Below are 22,608 nucleotides of genomic sequence, written 5' to 3' on the forward strand. Positions count from 1 at the left end.
TGGAATGTGCTGCGCTTATTCAATTCATCATTAACAAAACCAAGAGACAACAGTCACTGTGAAAATGATGCAACATAGTATAATAGTCAATGAATATATTTGTGTGTGTGCAAGTTTACAGAAAGCCAGTTTATATTACAAATTAAGATGCATGTTTGCAGCTCTCTGATCTGGACTAATTGCAGCAATTAGTGAGACATGAAAACAGACAGGAAAGCTATTAGGCCCAATGATTTATGGTTTTGATGGGGATTATTTTTAGAGCTGCCCTTACTCTGGAGACCTTGCACACACTAAGCAAAGAAATGATGGTAACATGTTAACCAAGACTACTTATCTCAAACATTAAGTCGGTGGGGACTGGTGTGACACGTTCAATGTAACAGAAAGAGTTTCTCTCATTGCGGCTGAGAAGGACAATTTGAACACCATGTCCTCCAGATGGTAAGATTAATGTCCGCTTCATGGGAACCTGAGTAAGTTATGAATCTAAAATACTCCTCTGGAAGATGTTGGCTGTGATAGTTACCCCTGAATCCTTCATTTCAACTCAGACAGTTGAGGTAACAGTAATGTACTTGTACTTTTACAATTGATAAGACGCTGAGAAAACATGCTTCTTAACAGCTTTCCATTATTTATTGTAGTCTTTCCTGATAGGGAGCTTTCCTGACAGGAACCATTCTCCTGACAACCAGTGAGCCCAGACTTGTCCATCAGATTTCTAGATGGAGAGGTGCAATTGGTCACTCCAGAGAAGGTGTCTCTGCTGCTCCAGTCAGGTGTCGGCGTGCTTTACACCACTGCATCACACGCTTTGCATTGTGCTTGGTGACAAGTGGCTTGGATGCAGCTGCTTGGCCATGGAAACTCATTATATGAAGCTCTCTGCGCACTGTTCTTCAGCTAATCTAAAGGCCACATGACGTTTGCAGGTCTGAAGCCATTGACTCTGCAGAAAGTCGGTGACCTCTTGGCACTATGCACCTCAGCATCCGCTGACCCTGCTCCGTCATTTTACGTGGCCTAACACTTGGTGGCTGAGTTGCTGTTGTTCCCAAACACTTCCATGTTCATATGATACAGCTGATAACTGACTGTGGGATGCTCAGGAACAAGGAAATTTCACGAATGGATTTGTTGATGCACGGGTGGCATCCTTTAATTCAATGAGCTCTTGAGAGCGACCCATTCTTGCACAAATGTTTGTAAAAACTGTCGACATGCTGAGGTGCTTGATTTTATACACCTGTGGCCTTGGAAGAGATTGGAACACCTCATTCCCATTATTCGGAGGGTTGAGACATTACTTTTGGCCATATATATATATGTATATATATGGTCCACTTTTCAAATTCAATTAAATATTGCTTTATATATCTTCTTCTCCTTTCGGCTTTTCCCTTCAGGGGTCGCCACAGTGAAAACTTTTTCCACATCACATGGCCGCACATCACACCTCATCTCCATTCTTAAGGTATCGTCTCACTCTCTAAGATCCTGTTGAGCAATCTAGCCTGAAACTCTACCGCTGCCTCTCCTATACACTTCCACACCTCCACAGGTATATCATCAGGACCAACTGCCTTTCAACTCTTCATCCTCTTCAATGCCTTCCTCACTTCATTTTTACTTATCTGTGCTACTTTGTGGTCTACAATAGTCACCTCTTCTGCTCTTGCCTCTCTTTCATTTACCACATTCGTCAGCTATTCAAAGTACTCGTTCCATCATCCCATCACTTTTCTAGCATCTGTCAATACATTTCCCTATCTATCCTTAATCATCCTGACCTGTTATACATACTTTCCATCTTTATCTCTCTGTTTCGCCAACCTGTATAGATCATTGTCTCCCTTCTTAATGTCCAGCCGACCATACAGGTCCATCGTACGCCCTTTGTTTTGTCTTTGCTACCCCTGTCTTTACCGTATGTTGTATCTCCCTGTACTCTTGTCTGTTCTCTTCAGTCCTCTTAGTGTCCCATTTCTTCTTTGCTAACCAATTTCTCTGTATAGATTGCTGCACTTCATCATTTCACCACCATGTCTCACCAAGTCTACTTTCCTTCCAGGTGACACACCAAGTACTCTCCTACCTCTCTCCCTGATAACACTAGCTGCAGTTTTCCAATCATCTGGAAGCTCTCCCTGACTACCCAGTCTTTCTCAACCCCTCCCTGAAAACCCTACAACACTCCTCCCATTTCAGCTTCCACCACTTTGTCCTCTGCCTTTGTCTTCTTGATATTCCTTGTCACCAGAGTCATCCTACAAACCAGGATCCTATGCTGTCTGGATACTCTCTCATCGACAACTACTTTGCAGTCACTGATCTTTTTCAGGTTACCTCGTCTATACAAGATGTAGTCTACCTGCGTGCTCCTACCTCTGCTTTTATAAGTTACCCTTTCCATCCTTTTTACAAAATCTACCGCCATCTGTCGCACTGTGATCCTATCTTGTATACCAAATCTGCCCATCACTTCTTCATCCCCTCTTTTGCCTGCACTAACATGCCCATTGAAGTCTGCACTAATTACTCCTCTCTCATCTCTGGGGATATTCTGCATCACTTCATCTAGCTCATTCCAGAACTTCTCCTTCTCCTCACACATCCCACCTGCAGGGCCTAGCCACTAATAACATTGAGTATCACACCTTCAATTTCCATTCTCAGACTCATAAGTCTATCTGACATTCTTTTAACCACCAAACTCCCCCTTCATGATAACTCCTACTCCATTTCTCGTCTTGTCAGTAACATGACAGTACCAAAGCCTGCTCCTAAGCTTCTAGCCTTATTACCTTTCCACCTGGCCTCTTGGACACACAGTATATCCACCTTCCTTCTCTGCATCATGTTGACCAACTCTCTACCTTTTCCTGTCACAGTCCCAATATTCAGAGTCCCTACTCTCACTCCCAGACTCTTGCCTTTCCTCTTCTCTCTCTGCTTCCAAACAGATCTTCTCCTTCTTTGACCTACAGTGACCTGGTTTCCTTTGACACCCCTGTAGGTCAGGAGTGTCAAAGTCAAAGTCAAAGTCAAATACACGGAGGGCCAAAAAAACAAGTTTGTTACAAGCCGAGGGCCGGACTAATTCAGAGTTTATTAAAACATATTGAACTGACTGAACATAGCCAATTGAACCAAGACCTAAATACATAAATGAAATTGCATGCATTATAAACTGAAAATGCAATATCATGCTGCTCTATGATCATATCAATTACTGCTTTCAAATAGTAAAATGAGAAAATGAAAATAAATAAATCAAATCAGTTGTATTCTTTCTGATGGCTCCAATCTGAAAAATGAAAAATAAATCCATTATTTGAAAAATAAATATAAATAAATAAAATAACATAAATTAAAATACAAAACTCTAAGGCAAACACAGACAAAACAATAATTTCTTCAAAGAAAAGTCACAGGTCTTGTAGAAACATATGTAAAACTTTAACTGAATTAAAAACTGAAAATACACTCATGCTCTGTGATGATCACTTGTCATTATGATCTGTGATGATCACTTGGCTGAGCCGGATACTTGGTGGTGTCTCATTTTTTTGTACAAGTTCATCAATGTTCGGGGTCAGACTTTGAGATGAGGAAATCCTCAGGATTGAATGAAGGTGCTCATCATTATGACGGCTCCTGTGCAATGTTATGATTAGCTTCATCAAAGAGAACACTTGTTCACACAGGTAAATGCTGCCAAACATAGAGAGGGTCTGAGCAGCATTGATGCGCAGCTAGGGCATTGTGGCAGGGATGAAACGTGCAAACTCAGCAGCACCCACTCTTATATTTTTCCTTCTGTGTGTCATTGCACTGGAGCTTAATCAACTCCATTTGTAAGTTTGGTGGTGCGTTTTCCACGTCAGCTGCAAAGGGATTGCTGAGCAGTGCAAACCTGCTTTTTTGGGCATCAAAGTCAGCAAATCGGCATCGAATGTCAGCGGCGAGTATGTTGATTATATCGGCAAACTGTGCATTCAGGAACACAGCGGTAGAGAGCTTCTCTTTCATGGTCTGGCAGCTAGGAAAGTGGCTCAAGTTTTCTATCCGCATCTGCAGCCAAACTTTCTCCACATAAAAGACACACAGGTTTGCCTTTTACCTCCATGAATATGTACTCTGCCTCCCATCTGCCTTGACATCCCCTGTTCTCAGCGTCCCCCTTTCGTTTAGCCATTTTTAGGGAGGAGGTAGCTGAAAATTTAACATGTGCTCTGACTGCTGACGAAGAATGAAACCAAAGGGCGTGAGCTGCGCTGCAGTGAGTTCGCGGGTACCGTTGCATTGTGAGGAATATAGCATTGGTGCGTTCAAAACACCAGCAGGTGGCTGTGGCCTGCGGGCCGGTTCTAATAATAATTCAATTTCATCCCAGGAGCCAGAGATAATTTGTTCACGGGCCGGATCCAGCCCGCGGGCCTTGACTTTGACAAATGTGCTGTGCTGTAGGTCATCAGTACCAATGGCGGTTGTCGTTAACCCAGGCCTCAACCAATCCGGTATGATCTGGTTATTATGCTTTGCATTTTCTGGGTGTGGGACCGGTTCAGGGAGACACTAGCCTGTGCCCCCCCGAGGCTTGCTTGGGGAGACACCGGGCCATGCTGCCCTGAGGCTACATTTAAATATCCTTTTATATATACAGTTTCATTTTAATTTTAACTACTTTTTAAACCTTTAAAGGGGATCTCCTTATTAATTAAAGACAAGGGAAAGAGCCAATAATTCATATAATAAACTACTATAATGGCCATACATATTGTAAAACTACTTACGCAGAGCACCACAGGAGGAAATCCATTAAGGCATGACATGTCATGAAGTGTATATACAATGTAAATTGACCCAGTACAGACAATTTAGTATATGTTTTGTAAGTATCTTAGAATCTAGGAACCTCCACAGAGCGATATTCAGTGTATGTAAAAAACCAACAACATTAAACCCACCATTCAAAATCAGCTTCAGAGCAGTTGCAGGGACTGGAGGTCATGGACACAGAGTACGTCTTCCCCATCACACACCTAGATGTAGGCTTCAGCTTCCGGTAGATTCTCTTCACCCCCATGAGACAGGATTCACCCTGCATTTTAATTTCAGAGTAAAGTTACTTACGCATCTATTTTAATGTATAAAGTCAAAAAAATAAATGAATTAGAATAATAAAAAAGAAAAAAGTGCTCTTCTGTCACACTTGCCACACCATATATTTCACATTTATTTATATTTCTCACAAGCAACAAACTTGTGCGCGCCACTGAGCATTGTTCGACTTCCGTATCCCTTCTGGGTGAATATTTGCAAGTTCATGCTGTATTGCTTCTTTTTAACAAAAACAGGATGAGATGGCCGAATAAGAAGGGGCTTCAATCACAAAAGCTGCCAGCTCCCCCGATCCATTTTTAGGGATGTATCTGCGCGTGGTTAGAGAATATGAAATCAGTCAGTGCAGAGAGAAGATGAAAAGATAACAGCAGCCTGTTTCACTTCACTGCAAACTCCTCCAACACCCTTTTTGGTGCATTAGGTGTCAGCAGTGAGATGCTTTGGAAAAAAAAAATCTCTACAAAAAAAAAAAAATCTCTACAAGCAAACTAACTAACTTTCCCGGTTGTGTCAGGAAGTGTTCATTTTTAGAACACCTGCCCAAGCTCAACATGCAGGAAGCCTAGTGGCTCAGATCATCATCTCTTTGCGATGTGTGTTATGATCATTAGAAGCCAATGAACATATGGGTGTCTAAACACATTAATCAAGTCAGGATATGAATAAAAGAGGGACCAGAGATTCAGGCTCCACTCCAAGTTTGACCAGGTTGAGAGTGGTTTCTTATTCACTGTGTGTGGTTAAGGTAATAACACAAATGGAACGATGTAGACGTCTCCATATACCAGCAATTTAGAGTGTCTCATTTACGCTCTCATTTGCACATCTGGATAATTTTCCCAATTTTTTCATTTAACCTGCTGCATGTTTTTGGACTGTGGGAGGAAAGCGAGGCAGATAGAACATGCAAACTCCAAACAGAAAGGTCCCTTGTAGGAATCAAACAAGGGTCCTTCGTGCTGTGAGGCCAAAACGCTAATGGTTCTGCCAAGTGCCGCCCTTCTGTCTCTATGAATATGTAAATCAATTCTTCTTGTCTTTACATATACATATTGCTTCATTATACAGTAAAATATACTGTATAATTTCCACACAAAAATAGCAGCACCACACTAAAAATAGTCAACAAAAAAAAAAAAAAAAAAAAATTGAGAAAACTGTTCAAACCTGTTGGCTAAACAGTGCGTTCACTTTTCATATTCTTGCCATGCCTGTGTAGTAACTCTCTCGGCTTTCCAGCTCCAAAATCATGCAGGTTCATTAAATAAATCCCCAATTGTCCCTGTATGTGGGAATAGGGGAATCATGCGTTATGTTTCTAAGTTTGGTCCTTTGATCATCTACAAAATTGATTAACTGTGATCTGAAGCCATGGGGTCAATATTTGATTTATTCGGCCCTGCTAAATTTTAACACTTATTGGTTAAGGAGCAAACATCTAAAGGGTATTAAGATTTTAATGTGGATGACCAATATTGGATTTAGTATTTTAGATAATTTTGCAAAGAGGGCATCAATGAACCTAATCCCAAACAACTCGTTTTTCTTCAACTGATGCTACTAATAAATCGTCATGCTATTTTACCCATTTTACTCTAGATGTCTTTTTCTACCTGATTTCCTCATGTGGCATATGATGAAATTGAGGTATTTATAAATATTTTTTGTTTGTTTGTTTTTTTCAAAGATTTGGTTCCTCACAAATTTTTATGATAATTGGCAGAAAAACTTTTATCCAGCACTTGTTCCCCAAAGATATATATATATATTTTTTTTTTTTTAAATACGACAAATATCTTATATGTATTGTGGCCATTTTTGCAACTTGCTGCCCAGTGGCATAATCTGTAGAAATAGGTGGACAGCTGGGGCCAGTTTGTTCAGGAAGTTTCAGCAAAAGAGCCTGAAGTCAGGGATGACCTGCGCAGTAAAACAGAATGCTGACAAAATAAAACATTTGCCAAGAGCCTGAAGAGCTGAAAGTGAAGTGTGAAAAATGTAATGAAAGTACTAAACATCGGCTCAGAATTCATCGGAATGAAACTTAAACTCCAACATTTGTTGGTGTGACATTTTTTATACCGGTTTATGTAATTTAGGGGCTTTAACATACAAATGTATAAACATGGACTATAAATGAGATAACTTATTTTATTTTCTCAGTTATGCTTTTCAGTTATGGCTTGTTGTTTCATACAGAATATTTCAAAACCATTTCTCATATCAATAAACTATAGTAGGGGTAAAAAAAAGAGTCAGCTAGACCCTCTTGGTGGCTCATACCTGGTTGTGCAAGTGCCAGGTTTGATAATCTGCCTCCGTGCACCTACGGTTGAAGATGGACCTGAAGTCTATTTTCACCAGCTGCCACTCGGAGCGATGACTGACATGACCGAATATCCTAGAAAATAACAAGATGCTGCAGGTTGTTTTGCACAAAGGCTGCTGCCCTAAATGATGAGGTGAAACAATCATGTGGTAACAGACATTGACCTGTCCATCTTTTGTTTTTATCTACAGAAAATAGTTTTGGATTATATTTCTAATACTTTTCTCTACTTGAGGATGCAAATTGAGCCACTGTGGGCTATTTCCTCAATAATATCCTCACGAATACACAATAATTTATAGATGTCTCACTGTGAATCAAACATTAAAACATTATCATCTTTACAAAATATAAGATACAAAAAGACCTTTATGGAGTCAAAGAAAAAAAAACTGAAAGAAAAACATGAGGAATTGACATGAAATGACTTGTACCTATTTGTATAAAACTAAAACAATTTTTAACATTGCAAAATATACTTTATCACAAGTGACAATATCTGTGAGATTAGAAGTGAAGTGTTCATTTTTTTTTTCCTAACGATTCAAGCAAACTTCAAAGCATCTAATTTGAACCAATTGACTGCTTTGTTTTACGCTAGTGACATTCTTTCTCTGTATAAACATAAACATACTAATACCCTCCTACTGTCCATCTATGAGGGTATCTTTAGTGTGCTTTATTGTTAAAATGATGCCTTGCCGTGAAAACTTGGAAGGTGTTTCTGGCGGTTAGAGGAAGCAATGTTTTACTCTCTCTTTGCTTCAGGAGAAGCCATTCACCATGTGTTAAATTGTTGAAACACCTGTCAATTTGTCAGCCGAGGCAGGTGTCATGAAACATTGATGTAACGGTTGGAAAACCTTGCAAAGTTCCAAATTTGTACTTCAGTGTGCCATATGTACACACTCAGGCAGTTTCTAATAATAAATTGAAGGGAAAATAAAGAGAAATGTTCATAAATCTGTTTTGAGAGGACATGCTGCAGCTTTCCACATTTCCTAATGTGGTTAGAACTTTTTTAGAGCCAAGTCTCCCTTCTGTTCTCTCCTCAAATCATTTGATCATATTGATCGTTTTGCTTATGTTCTTCAAACTGACCATCGCACTATGTCTAAGACTGGCAAAGCTATGATCCTTTGTGATAGAATCCACAGACAGGCAGGTCTAGACAGTTATCTAGACCTAGAAAGAAATATTTTACTTTCAATTCAAGAAAAACGGAAACAAGCAGGTCAATCTGAGAGGAACATATACTGTATGCATGCACATGTACTGTATATAATGTCTATTTGCAGTTCATTTGAGAGTTAGGTCTTAAGGTTATGAATAAAACAAATATGATCCCTATTTCCCAGCTGTTTTAAGGGGATTTTGTGCCATATTAATGTAATAAACCAGTTCTCAGTTTTACAAGGTAATTATACAAATTAAATGTTTATCTCAAATCTGTAATGGTTTACTTTAAGGTTTATGTATCTCACATCCACAGTTTTTATAATACAGTGTACAATAAAATGAGTATATTTTCAGGGTAAGGTTTGTATGTATATAATTGCCATGTTTTAATTGGATTTGTTTTTGTCTACGTTTTAAATATATGATTACATGATTCTCAATGTGAAACAACCAAGCAATTGAGTTATTGATTTCATATAACCATTTAGGGTTTTTAACACTTAATCCTTGCAATTTGATAAATATTTTGGGCTATCAATGGTCCATTCCATGGTATTGCTTCCATGTATTTATTATTATTATTATTATCATTATAAAGAAGAAGTAAAACACAGAGGAAATAAGTATGGTAGAGTAGGGTACTTAAGAAAAAGGGCAGGCGGGAGTACAGGGGGATGCAGCGCAAGGTAAATGTAGTGGTAGCAAATGTCAGGGAAACAGCGTATTATGACGTTTTATGCATTTTATGATAGGTTGGAAATTAAGGAAGGAGAGCATGATTTATACAGGTTAGCACAACATAGAGATAGACAGAAGATGGAGCAGGTTCAGGAAATTAAGCATAGACAGGGAGAGGTATTGATAGGGGCCTGATGGATGATAGAAAGATGGAAAGAATACTTTGAAGAGCTGATGAATCAGGAAAATGAAAGAGTATGATCAGTAGAGAGGAGATTATTGTGAAGACCAGAGTTGTAGACATTAGTGCAGGTGACGTGAGGAGGGCATTGAGGAGTGGAATGGGAGTTGGTCCTGATTATCTACCTGTGAAGGTATGGTAGTATCTAGGAATGGCGGCAGTTTCTGGGGAGAATATTCAACAGGATCCTACAGAGTGAGAAGATGCCTGAGGAATGGAGAAGTGTGATGGTGCCTCTTTTTAAGAATAAGGGAGATGTCCAGAATTGCAGTAAGTATAGAGGGCTAAAGTTGATTAGCCATACAATGAGGTTATGGGAAAGAGTAGTGAAAACTAGACTGAGGGCAGAAGTCTGCACTTGTGAACTGCAGTATGTTTTAATCCCTGGAAAGAGAACTGCAGATGCAGTATTTACTTGTAGAGAAGTACAGAGCAGGTCAGAGGGAGCTGCATTGTGCCTTTATAGATCTAGAAAAGCATACGACAGGGTGCGAGGGAGAAAGAAAATATAGTACTTTATGAGGAAGTCTGGAGTGGAAGAGAAGTTTGTCAGACTGATGCAGGATATGTATGCTGGTTGTGAGACAGTGGTGAGGTGTGCTGTGGGTGTAAGAGAAAAGTTCAAGGTGGAGGTGGGACTCCATCAGGGATCAGCTCTGAGCCCCTTCTTGCAGTTGTGATGGAGAGGCTGACAGGTGAGGTTAGACATGAATCTCCAGGGACCATGATGTTTGTGGATGACATTTTGATCTGTATTGATAGCAGGGAGCAGGTAGAGGAAAATTGAGAGGTGGAGGTATTGAATGAAGAAAAAGGAAAAGAAAAGGAATGAAGGTTAGCCGTAGCAATACAGAATGTGTGTGTGTGTGAATGCAAGTGATCTAAGTGTAACAGTGAGGCCACAGGGAGTGGAGGAAAGTGGACTGTTTAGTACCTGTGGTCAACAGTCCAGAGCATTGGAGAGTGTGGAAGGAGGTTAAGAAGTGCATTCAAGCAGGTTGGAATGGCTGGAAAAAGTGTGAGGGGTGATGTGTGATAAAGGAATGAAGCCATAATGAAAGGTAAGGTCTACAAAACAGTGGTGAGAACAACAACAATGTGTGGTTTAGTTCGAGACAGTGGCACTGAAGAAAAGACAGGGAGCAGAGATGGAGGTAGCAGAGATGAAGAAGTAAAATGTAGATCAAAAAACAATGTGCAGCACTTCCATGAGTTTTTCATATACCCACTAATATACTGCACAGCTGAGAAAATGTAGGGTGATTGACAGTCTTAAGACACTCACGTCATGATTAGCGTCTCCTCCCCTGGCTCTCCCAGCACACCATCTACGAACAACGGCGTCCCGGTGAAGCTATATTTGCTCCACTGGCGTCCTTCATCAAAGCTCAACCTGGGAACACAAACAGCTCTAGCAGGAGGGGTCTGCCGCTAATCCCTGATTGTGTGACCTGAGAGTTATTGAACAACTTGATTTCACATTCCTCACAGCTGAGCTGCTCTGCCAGCACTGTTCATTGGAAGCTATGGTCATTAAGCCTTCAAAGATGGGAAGGTGAAATGAAAAGACAGTTGTCAGAGCTGGATTTGCATGGTTCCAGAGTGTTTTTTTTTTTCCCCAATAAGAATAATGTAATACCCTGCACCCCACTAGTTCGAAGACAATTTCATTTGGCTTTGTTTGACTAACTTGAGATTCAGAGCTTTGCCTGAGAGGATCAGTCATACTGTGACAAGTGTGGTCTCTGTCATAATGAGTTACCACAGGTGTCGGATGGGAAGTGGAGTGTGTCTTATTGCGACTAAAGCTCCCCCTTGGTCGAGATACAGTACAGCGTACTCCTCATCGAAGATCTGCAGGGACAGAACAATGCAGAGAAAATACAAATGTTAAAAGTACTCAAGCATGACAAGAGTATTGCAATCCTTTCATCAAAGAAAAAAAAAACAGTTTCACATTAAAGCCGTTTAAAACATCTTAAACAAAGGGTTCTCGATCCTGTGGCCACCAAACCAGGTTCACCCTTGACCAGTCGCCAGGTGATTTCACGGCCACATATTGCGATAAACCACCATTCATTCTCTCATTCGCACATCTGGACAATTTTCCAATTATTTCCAATTAACCACCCGCATTTTTTTAGACTGTGGGAGAAAAACAGAGAACCTGGGGGAAACCCAAGCAGACATGAAGAGAACATGCAAACTCCACACAGGAAGGACCCCTGTGCGAATTGAACCAGGGTCCTTCTGACTGTGAGGCAGAAATGCCGCCCATCCACCAAAATTCATGCTCAATAATAGAGTCATTACCCAAGAATGTGAAATGACAAGGAATATGTCAGAAGCTAAAAAAAGCCTTATAATTGAAAAATTTAATCACATTCTAGAAAGGTTGCAGTGGTAATACTCTATCATCTCTTTTGATGTAAATGCTTGTGAATGCATAGAGCTGCATTCTGAAACTTTCACAAGCATTTAAACAGATGTGGAATAAAATTTCTGAGTATGCCAAATAAAGCCTTCCAATACTGGACATTTTACCATCCTAAGCAGATGTCAGTGTTTGATCTGGCTCTGAATATCAATTTGGTCTATATCACCTTGCTCTGTGCATAACATTGACACGGTGACAGTTACACCATACTATATTAACTTTTACCATTGTGCTGATTTGGAAATGATGCATAAAAATTGATAAAAATGAAACTGAAGTGAGATAAATTCCACCCCTCCATTTAGTATTAATAACAATGAAACAGCTTTAAGGACATAAATCAGGGGTATAAGACTCGCGGCCCGCGGGCCAATTGCGGCCTTCGGAGCAATATTTTGTGGCCCCCTGCCTGATATCAAATCTTTATGTTAGTACAGCTCGCACTTTTATTTCTCACATGCATCTGGGGTATTATGCAGTGGGTTTAAAAAAAACGGGAAAGGAAAAAATGAAAAAGTAACTTTGTAATGTATTCTTTGTTTCCAAATTTGAAAACAAATTATTTTTTGATGAAAAAACGTTGAGTGACATTGTTAAAACACATTTTTTCTTATTTCTATAAAAACACACAAAAACGATACCAAAAAAAAAGGGCAGAATTAAAAAAAAAGATTGATTTAATAACCAGAATAGCCACCATTAGCCTTGTAAAAAGTATACCTCCTCTTATACATGCTTCCAATAGATTTTCTAATAAATTCTAGTGGCAAAATTTCCTACAGTGACAAGTTTTTCTCTTTTAACTCAACAATATTTTTAGGGTGTAATTTCATCAATTATTTTTAAATATTAATTTTTTATATTTATTTGTCATATTTTTTTAGAGAAACAGTTTATTACACACACACACACACATATATATATATATATATATATATATATATATATATTATAATTTACCTGTTTAACTCCTTTACTAAAACAAAGGAAAAATTTGGACTTAGTGTTACTTCTAGGTAATGATTTTACTGGTCCGGCATCAAATTAGGCTGTATATGGCCCCAGGACCGAAATGAGTTTGACACCGTTGACATAAATACTATATGATAAAAATAGATGGTAGTCATGAGGCTCCAAACTGCTGGTACTGTTTATTTGACTACAACTGTAATAAGGAATGCAATGTTAATTTTCGTGATGTAGTGATAAATATATAGATAATGCAGCCTCAGGGCGGCACTGGCCCGTGTCTCCCAAAGCCTGCCTTGGGGGGGCACAGAGCAGTGTCTCCCTGTGCCGGTCCCAAGCCCGGATAAATGCAGAGGGTTGTGTCAGGAAGGGCATCCGGTCTAAAACTTTTGCCAAAACCAAACATGCGTTTTTCTACCATAATAATGCAATCATACCGCATTGGTCGAGGACCAGGTTAACAACGACCGCCATTGGTACTGATGACTTGCAGGGTACTAGTGGAAATTGGGCTACTGTGGGTCGAAGAGTAAGAACAAGAAGAAGAGGAGGAGGGGGTGTTCGGAAGCAGAGAGAGAGGAGGAAAGGAAAGAGCCTGGGACTGAGAGTAGGAACTTTGAATATTGGGACTATGACAGGAAAAGGTAGAGTTGGTTGACATAATGCAGAGAAGGAAGGTGGATATACTGTGTGTCCAGGAGACCAGGTGGACAGGTAGTAAGGCTAGAAGCTTAGGAGCAGGCTTTAAGTTGTACTATTATGTTACTGACAAGAAGAGAAATGGAGTAGGAGTTATCTTGAAGAAGGAGTTTGTTAGGAACATCAGGTGAAAAGAATGTCAGATAGACTTATGAGTCTGAAACTGGAAATTGAAGTTGTGATGCTCAATGTTGTTAGTGGCTATGCCCCGTAGGTGGGATCTGAATTTGAAGAGAAGGAGAAGTTCTGGAATGAGTTAGATGAAGTGATGCAGAATATTCACAGTGGAAATTGGTGCAGACTTCAATGAACATGTTGGTGAAGGCAATAGAGGGGATGAAGAAGAAAAAACAGGAACATAGGGTAACTTATAAGAGTGGAGGTAGCGGAGGTAGGAGCACGCAGGTAGACTACATCTTGTATAGGCGAGGTAACCTGACAGAGATCAGTGACTGTAAAGTAGTTGTAGGTGAGAGTGCAGCCAGACAGCATAGAACGCTGCTTTGTAGGATGACTCTGGTGACAAGGAAGATGAAGACGACAAAGGCTGAGCAGAGGAAAAAGTGGTGGAAGCTGAAACGCGAGGAGTGTTGCATGGTTTTCAGGGAGCGGTTGAGAAAGGGTCGGGGTGGTCGGGGAGAGCTTCCAGATGATTGGACAACTACAGCTAGTGTTATCAGGGAGACAGGTAGAAGAGGACTTGGTGTGTCATCTGGAAGGTAAATAGATAAGGAGACTTGGTGGTGGAATGAGGAAGTGCAGGAGTGTATACAGAGAAAGCGGTTGGCAAAGAAGTGGGATACTGAGAGGACTGAAGAGAACAGACAGGAGTTCAGGGAGATGCGGCGAAAGGTGAAGATAGATGTAGCAAAGGCAAAACAAAGGGCATACGATGACTTGTATGCTCGGTTTGATACTAAGGAGGGTGAGAATGATCTATACAGGTTGGCAGAACAGAGAAGTAACGATGGAAAGGATGCACAACAGGTCCAGGTGATTAAGTATGGAGAGGGAAATGTATTGACAGATGCTAGAAGAGTGATGGAAGATGGAAAGAGTACTTTGAAGAGCTGACGAATGTAGAAAATGAAAGAGAGGCAAGGGTAGGAGAGGTGACTATTGTAGACCACAAAGTAGCACAAATTAGTAAAAGTTAAGTGAGGAAGGCATTGAAGAGGATGAAGAGTGGAAAAGCAGTTGGTCCTGATGATATACCTGTGGAGGTGTGGAAGTGTCTAGGAGAGGCAGCGGTAGATTTTTTGACTAGATTATTCAACAGGATCTTAGAGAGTGAGAAGATGCCTGAAGAATGTAGACTAAGTGTGATGGTGCCCATTTTTAAGAATAAGGTGGATGTGCAGATATGCGGCAACTATAGGGGGATAAAGTTGATGAGCCATTGAATGAAGTCGTGGGAAAGAGTAGTGGAAACTAGACTGAGAGCAGAAGTTGCATTTGTGGACAGCAGTATGGCTTCATGCCTAGAAAGAGTACTACAGATGCAATATTTGCTCCCAGAGGGAGCTGCATTGTGTTTTTGTAGACCTAGAGAAAGCATACAGGGAGTGAAGATCAAGAAGCTCCAGGATATTAGGTATTTGGGGTCAACAGTTCACAGCAAGGGAGAGTGTGGAAAAGAGGTGAGGAGACGGGTCCAAGCAGGTTGGAATGGGTGGATAAAAGTGTCAAGGGTACTATGTGATAGAAGACTATCAGCCAGAATAAAAGGAAAGGTGTACAAGACAGTGGTGAGACCAGCGATGCTGTATGGCCTAGAAACTGTTACAATGACCAAAAGACAGGAGGCAGAACCAGAGATTGCAGAGATGAAGATATTGAGGTTTTCTTTGGGAGTAACCCGGATGGATAGGATCAGGAATGAGTCTAACATCCCCCCGCCCGAACACCCAGAAGGGACTCAGGAAACACAACTGGTGCCCACAGCTGCTACTGAGCGCCGGGTCCGCCATTTCCCGGCTTCGTGAACCAGCAGGGCGGGACACACCGCCGCGCTCTGCTGCCGAATCGCTGGTGGAAAAAAAAACAAAAGCCCGTTTCACGTCTCTTCCGCGCCATTACTTCGGCTACGACGGTTGCGTCCCTGTCTTCACGCGCCATCCGCGAGGGCTCCGGAGTCGCACTCTGGACAACGAATGTTCTGGAAGTTAGCAAGATGCTGTCAGCCTCCTCCGCCAAGCCGCGGTCGTCGCCGGCGGCGTAACATCGGGAGTTCGCCAGGATCGCACGCGCAGGAGCAGGCAGTTGACGCAGAAAAACATGTAGAAAAAGGAACCCACTGTCGTCGGATCCCAGCAGCAACAACATGTTCTCCATAAGATCCACGGCAGACCCGTCTCCCAAGCCGGACATTGATAGTAGCCTGTCCGCCCACTCTGTAGCGGACAGCTCGTACCTCCGGAGTAGAAACTCCTTTAACGCGGCATACCTGCCACGCCACGGAGAGTTGTGCAACAGCTCCATGGCCCGTTTCATGGTCTGTTGGTCCAGCGCCGTGACGACCAAAAAATACCTGGCATCATCTGACAAAACTCCCCGCAGTTGGAAAATCGCCTCCACGAGTTGGAACCAAGCGGCCGGGGCGCTGTGCCAAAACTCCGGCAGCCGGACGGCCGTGGTGGTCGGGTCCGGCTGAGCTGGATGGGGCGCCGTAGATAAAGTGGTATCGCAAACTTCCCCTGATTCAGACATGCCCAGTTCAGGGTCACCAATGTGATGTTTCAACGATGAAATAATGGCGGAGGCGCAGAGGAGGTCCGTTCTTTAATTTGAAACACCAACAAAACACAACTGGAACTTGAACATCCGGGATCATCTAAATATACCCGGCTCAACCACGCGCCCCGACCGTTTGTCCCGTGGGGTGAGAGACCACACCCCCTTGTGTCCGCCACAATATAGATATATATGTGGCATAATGCTAAACTCTATCATTTCACAGTTTGGGACATTTTGATCACTTGATATTGAAATTTACTTTTGGTTTGGTCCAAGACTGAGGAGGTGGTTGTGGACGTCCGGAAGAATCAGAGGAGACAGGTACCAATCATCATCCAGGGTGAAGAGGTGGAGATAGTGGACTCCTACAAGTACCTTTGGGTCCACATTAACCAACTGGACGGGTCTCACAAAACTGACGGTTGTGTATTTTTCACCCTCACTGTTCTTTTAAGTTGTCCATTATTATCCCTAATGTTGTCTTGCTATCTTTTGTCTCTCCCTTTACATTCATATTAATTTTACTTTTTTTGTATTATTTTTGACATAACTGTTATGCATCTGTGACAAAGGTATTTCCCCTATGGGAATCAATAACGTTTATCTTATCTTGTTTTACACTAAAGTAACACTAGGGTCACTGTATGATCCTTGTTTGAGTGGATACTCGCATGTTTTGCATTGAATGGCAAAAGGTATCAATGAGTCTCCTGTCAATATCGTCTCTGAAATGGCTGCATTTACGTTGTTTGTTTCCCTCAGAGAAAAAACCCTTGGGGATCATGGAACCACGTTCACATGCATTGGACAAAAAAACATTTTCCTCATTGAAATTGCATCAAGTGTGTATAACAGCATCAGTTTCATAGTGTTTGAGTACACCTACCTGTCTCCATGTGTTGCCTGCATCTGATGTGATATAGATGCTGACGTTGCTGCTGGAGAGCTCCGAGCCAATGCAGCCTGCAGGTAAACCCGTGATTCATTGAAAGAGAAGGTAAGTTATAGATGAAGTATGAAGGCAAAACAGTGAAAAGGTGTTGGGGTGGGCAAGTAAATGCAACTGTAGGCTGCAGTGGTAATTATAAAGTTCCTGAATATCCGTGGTGCTGCAACATTCACCCGAGCTCCTAAATTATCCAATAAACCGATATCACAAGCTCCATCCTCCAGCAGCTCTGACCATACTGAGTGCTCCTCCAATTGCTGTGCCGATGACTCTGATTATTGTAATTTAGCCTGTAATTGGTGCCAGGTGGTTAAACACAGGCCTAAGAAAACATCTTTTAGTGTCATGGCTGTACATATTTAGGGCCTTGTGGAGAAATAATCTGTTGGACATTTACCATGATGAGAGCATGGCAATTCAAAGTGCTTGGATTTTTATTTACAAATCCTTTAAATGTCTCACTTTTGACCAAAAATAAACACAACAAAAGAAATTTTTACATCACATGTCAGACATAATGACTAAAATGTCTCTCATCTCATTTGACACAGATTGTTCATCCATCCATCCATCCATCCACCCATCCATCCATCAATCTTCCCCCCGCTTATCTGGAGTCGGGTCGCAGGAACAATGTGGCCCAGACCTCCCTCTCCTTTGCCACATGGTCCAGCCACTCTGGGGGGACCCCAATGCGTTCCCAGGCCAGCCTGGAGACATAGTCTCTCCGGCATGTCCTGGGTCTTCCCCGTGGTCTCCTCCCAGATGTACATGCCCGGAATACCTCCTATGGGAGGCGTCCAGCAGGAATCCTGACCACATGCCCAAAAAACCTCATCTGACTCCTCTCTATGCAGAGGAGTAGCGGCTCTACTCAAAGCTCCTCCCAGATGACTGAACTTCTATCTCTGAGGGAAAGTCCAGGCACCCTGCGGACTCATTTCAGCTGCTTGTGTCCGCAATCTCTTTCTCTTGGTCACTACCCACAGCTCGTGACCATAGGTGAGGGTGGGAATGTAGATCGAGTGTGATTCCCCTTTAGTTGGAGCACACCCTTTGATCCCCAATTTTAAAAAGGGGGATCACCACTCCAGTCTGCTAGTCCGGCGCCACTGTCCCCGACATCCACACAATGCTGCAGAGGTGTGTCAGCCAGCCCTACAGCATCCAGAGCCTGGAGGAACCCAGGGCAGACCTCATCCAACCCTGGGGCCCCAATATTAAAGACTTTTTTGACCCTGGAAAAAGGTGTGTCTGCTCCTGAGTCCCCCGGCCCTGCTTCCTCATCGGAAGGTGTATTCCTGCCATCGATCTACAACGTCTTGAGGTGAGGTCAGAAGTTCCCTGCTCCCACTGCACACAGTGATGACAGAGCACAGCTTCCCTCCCCTGGGCTGCCAGATGGTGGACCAGAACCTCGTTGAAGCCCACCAGAAATGGGTGGTCCTTAAACTCCATGGTCTCTCCGAACTCAACCCATGGCCAAGTTTTTGCCTCAGCAACAACGAAGTCACAGGCCACTTGACCTGCAGGTACCTGTCAGCTCCCTCAGAAGTACCACAGTCCAGAACGGCCTGATAGGACTTCTTCTTCAGCATCCCTCACCCCTGGGGCCCAACAGTGGGTTCAAGGGTTGCTTCCCCAATAAGCACCCACCTCCAGCTCCAATCTGCCGCCTCGACAATGGAAGCATTGAACATGGCCCATTCTGACTCAATGTCCCCGACTTACCTCAGGAAGTGGTTGTACAAGTGGGGCAAAAAAGTCAGCCACCAATTGTACAAGTTATGCCACTTAAAAAGATGAGAGAGGCCTGTAATTTTCATCACAGTTACAATTCAACTATGAGAGACAGAATGCAAAAATAAAAAAAATCCAGAAAATCACATTGACTGATTTCTAAAGAATTTATTTGCAAATGATGGTGGAATTTAAGTATTTGGTGAATAAAACTTCATCTCAATACTCTGTTTTATACCCTTTGTTGGCAATGACAGAGGTCAAACATTTTCTGCAAGTCTTCACATGGTTTTCGCACACTGTTGCTGGTATTTTGGCCTATTCGTCCATGCAGATCTGCTCTAGAGCGATGATGTTTTCGGGCTGTCGCTGGGCAACACGGATTTTCAACTCCCTCCAAAGATTTTCTACGGGGTTGAGATCTGGAGACTGGCTACGCCACCCCAGGACCTTGAAATGCTTCTTACGAAGCTACTTCTTCATTGCTCGGGCGGCATGTTTGGGATCATAGTCATGCTGAAAGACCCAGCAATGATTCATCTTCAATACCCTTGCTGATGGAAAGAGGTTTTCACTCAAAATCTCACAATACCCTATTCATTCTTTCCATTACACGGATCAGTCGTCCTGGTCCCTTTTGCAGAAAAAAAGCCCCAAAGCATTATGTTTCCACCCCTATGCTTCACTGAAGGTATTGTGCTATTTGGATGCAACTCAGCATTCCTTCTCCAAATACAACAAGTTTTTACCAAAAAGTTCTATTTTGGTTTCATCTGACCATAGGACATTCTCCCAATCCTCTTCTGGATCATCCAAATGCTCTCTAGCAAACTATAGACGGGCCTAGACATGTATTGGCTTAGGCAGGGGGACACGTCTGACATTGCTGGATTCCATCAGTGTGTTACTAATGGAAGGCTTTATTACTTTGGTCCCAGCTCTCTGCAAATCATTCACTAGGTCCCCCAGTGTGCTTCTGGGATTTTTGCTCACCGTTCTTGTCATCATTTTGACCCCACGGGCTGAGATCTCGCATGGAGCCTCAGGTCGAGGGAGATTATCAGTGGTCTTGTATGTCTTTGATTTTCTAATAATTGCTCCCAAAGATGATTTCTTCACACTAAGCTCCTTACGTATTGCAGATTCAGTCTTCCTAGCCTGGTGCAGGTCTATAATTTTGTTTCTGGTGTCCTTTGACACCTCTTTGGTCTTGGCCATAGTGGAGTTTGGAGTGCGATTGTTTGAGGTTGTGGACAGGTGTCTTTTATTCTGATAACCAATTCGAACAGGTGCCATTAACACAGGAAATGTGTGGAGGACTAAGGTCCAAAAAAAACACTGATGTATGTGCAGGAGTTGACAGTATGTTCTTTTTTGAAGCAGGCTGCTCATTAGGTAAACAAGAAAGAAACAGGAGAGAGAGACAACATGTTTTCTTGTCACCTACCTGATGCGACAATGATCCCTGGCGCTGAGTCCCTGCTGGCTATGTTTCCAGATGTGTAGGGGTTTGCTGACACATGGAGGTGGAGGTGCAATGAGCAGTAAGGCTGTGTCACAAGGATCCCACTGTTAGTTAACAAAACTATCAAGCTTAGGAAATACTATCTCTAAAACCATTCAAAAGACAGTTCTAAATAAAATGGCTGTTGCACTGACTTGGATTTACTACTCACTCAAGTCCCACAGTTTCATCACAAAACCAATTTCCCTATTGGCTGGTCTTGCCATTAATTTTGATAAGATTAACCTTTACAGTCACAATTCTCATTAGGAGCCAGTGAAATGCCAAAGAAGCAGACCACGTTCTGACAGGCTGTTTGGGGGTTTATTAAAACTCTGACATTTCCTGACAAATGACTGTTAAATGTGGTGAGAAGGCAATGCTGGATACATGATCATTAATTGCATGATCAAAGAAGGGTGGTGATTATTTAAAATTACATAACAGAGAGAAATGATAAAACAATAAAGTGTTCCTGATTTTTCTTTCTATTTATTTTTTAAAATTGATTAATTATTGGTTGTTTTGCCCTCCCCCCCAAAAAAAGATTCTTATAAGGTCAAATACATTTCATTGCCTTCTTGAGTCATTTTTTCAGAAAACAAAAAATTGAGCCATTGTTGCATGAAGAGTTGATTGAAACAATCATTTTATGCAGGTGACAATATGTGGATTCATTAGCCAGTAACATTTTATGAAGACAGAAATATAATACATAAGTTGTGATACAAGACAAAATACTAAATTATATGTATGAGCAAAATAAGTACTACCAAAAAATAAGGAAATTAGGTTTACTTTTGAACACATGGCACTGTGAGACTAATAGCTGATTAAACCAAGTTAGTTTCCAGAGGTTATACAAGCTATAGTTCAGTTTCATTTCTAATAAAACATTTTTTTCTGAAACAGGCAGTTAAAGCTTGTGTTGGATATGCTCAAACGTTTATACAACTCCAGTCTCTCACAATGTACTTTTAAACTTTGTACATACATACATATCCAGTGTACAGGTGTACAAATAGCCAATGATGTTTCTCAAAGATATTTACAATTTCATTCTTTTGTAAACAGTTTTTAATAAAAAAAAAATCCATGAAATTATCATCTCCTCAGCCTGAGTGATGATGTCTGATAATTGCCTGATGAAATGTCAATATATAGGGCCCAAAATTATTCTATTAAAGTAAAAAGTATGTTAGTATACATCAGTTATACTGTTTGTTTACTAAAACTTACCAGGGGTTATTGTGATGATTTAAAACGTGTGCTGAAAAGAGTAGATTTAGCTCATCATTAGCTTTTAGTATCAAGGGAATTTAGACCGCAGGATTTTCTTTTCCTTTGTTGCCAATGGCTGGCTTTTGTATTGAAACCCATCTCACACATGAAAGTTGTGTTTGAGTATCGTTTTCACAAAAAAATAAATAAATAAAAGTGAATAAAATATGCCATCCTTATTTCTCTGGCTAAAATCAATGTTACGTTTATTCTGAAGTTGATTCTTTCTTCATTGTGACATTCAATTTTCATTTCTTGGCAGTGATATAAGTTATCATGTTTTAATGCTAAAAAGTTACCATGTGTTATTTTGTTTGGCTTCTCCCTTCAGGGGTTATCACAGTGAATTATACTCCTTCATCTTACTCCATTTCTCTGTATCCTCTTCTCTCAAAACAAATAACTTCATGTCCTCTTTTACTACATCCATAAATGTCTTCTTTGGTCTCCCTCTAGGCCTCCAATGTGGCAGTTCCAACCTTGGCATCCTTCTACCAATATATTCATTTTCTGTCATCTGTACATGATTAAACACCTCAGTCTGGCTTCTCTGACCTTATCTCGAAAACACCTTAAAATTGCTGTACCGCCGATGTACTCATTGATGATTCTATCCTTCTTCTTCAATCCCAAAGAGAACCTGAACATCTTCATCTCTGCTACCTCTAGCTGTGCTCCCTGACTCAATGCTGCTGTCTCTAAACAGCATTGTTCAGACAACAACACACAGCATTGC

The 22,608-nt window shown here is 41.5% G+C and overlaps 1 protein-coding gene across 7 annotated transcripts in view; it reads right to left on the reverse strand.

Annotated features, from left to right (window-relative positions):
* Positions 1-22,608, reverse strand: part of LOC147217007 (VPS10 domain-containing receptor SorCS1-like) — a 249,876-nt gene that overhangs the window by 38,670 nt on the left and 188,598 nt on the right. For all 7 annotated transcript variants that reach the window (XR_015109043.1, XR_015109044.1, XM_086176923.1 and 4 more), the window contains 6 exons: positions 20,535-20,637; positions 17,285-17,361; positions 11,320-11,411; positions 10,843-10,950; positions 7,414-7,531; positions 4,974-5,107 (listed from right to left, as the gene is read on the reverse strand). Coding sequence is in view for 5 of the 7 variants with exons in the window: in XM_086176923.1 (XP_086033049.1) it covers positions 4,974-5,107; positions 7,414-7,531; positions 10,843-10,950; positions 11,320-11,411; positions 17,285-17,361; positions 20,535-20,637 (632 nt within the window). In the remaining 2 variants the exon portion in view is untranslated. The remainder of the gene's footprint in view (positions 1-4,973; positions 5,108-7,413; positions 7,532-10,842; positions 10,951-11,319; positions 11,412-17,284; positions 17,362-20,534; positions 20,638-22,608) is intronic.

The sequence above is a fragment of the Fistularia commersonii genome, chromosome 29 (genome assembly GCF_037954325.1).
Source record: "Fistularia commersonii isolate RoL2024-O1a breed Wild chromosome 29, RoL_Fcom_v1.0, whole genome shotgun sequence".
NCBI classification, from domain to species: domain Eukaryota; kingdom Metazoa; phylum Chordata; class Actinopteri; order Syngnathiformes; family Fistulariidae; genus Fistularia; species Fistularia commersonii.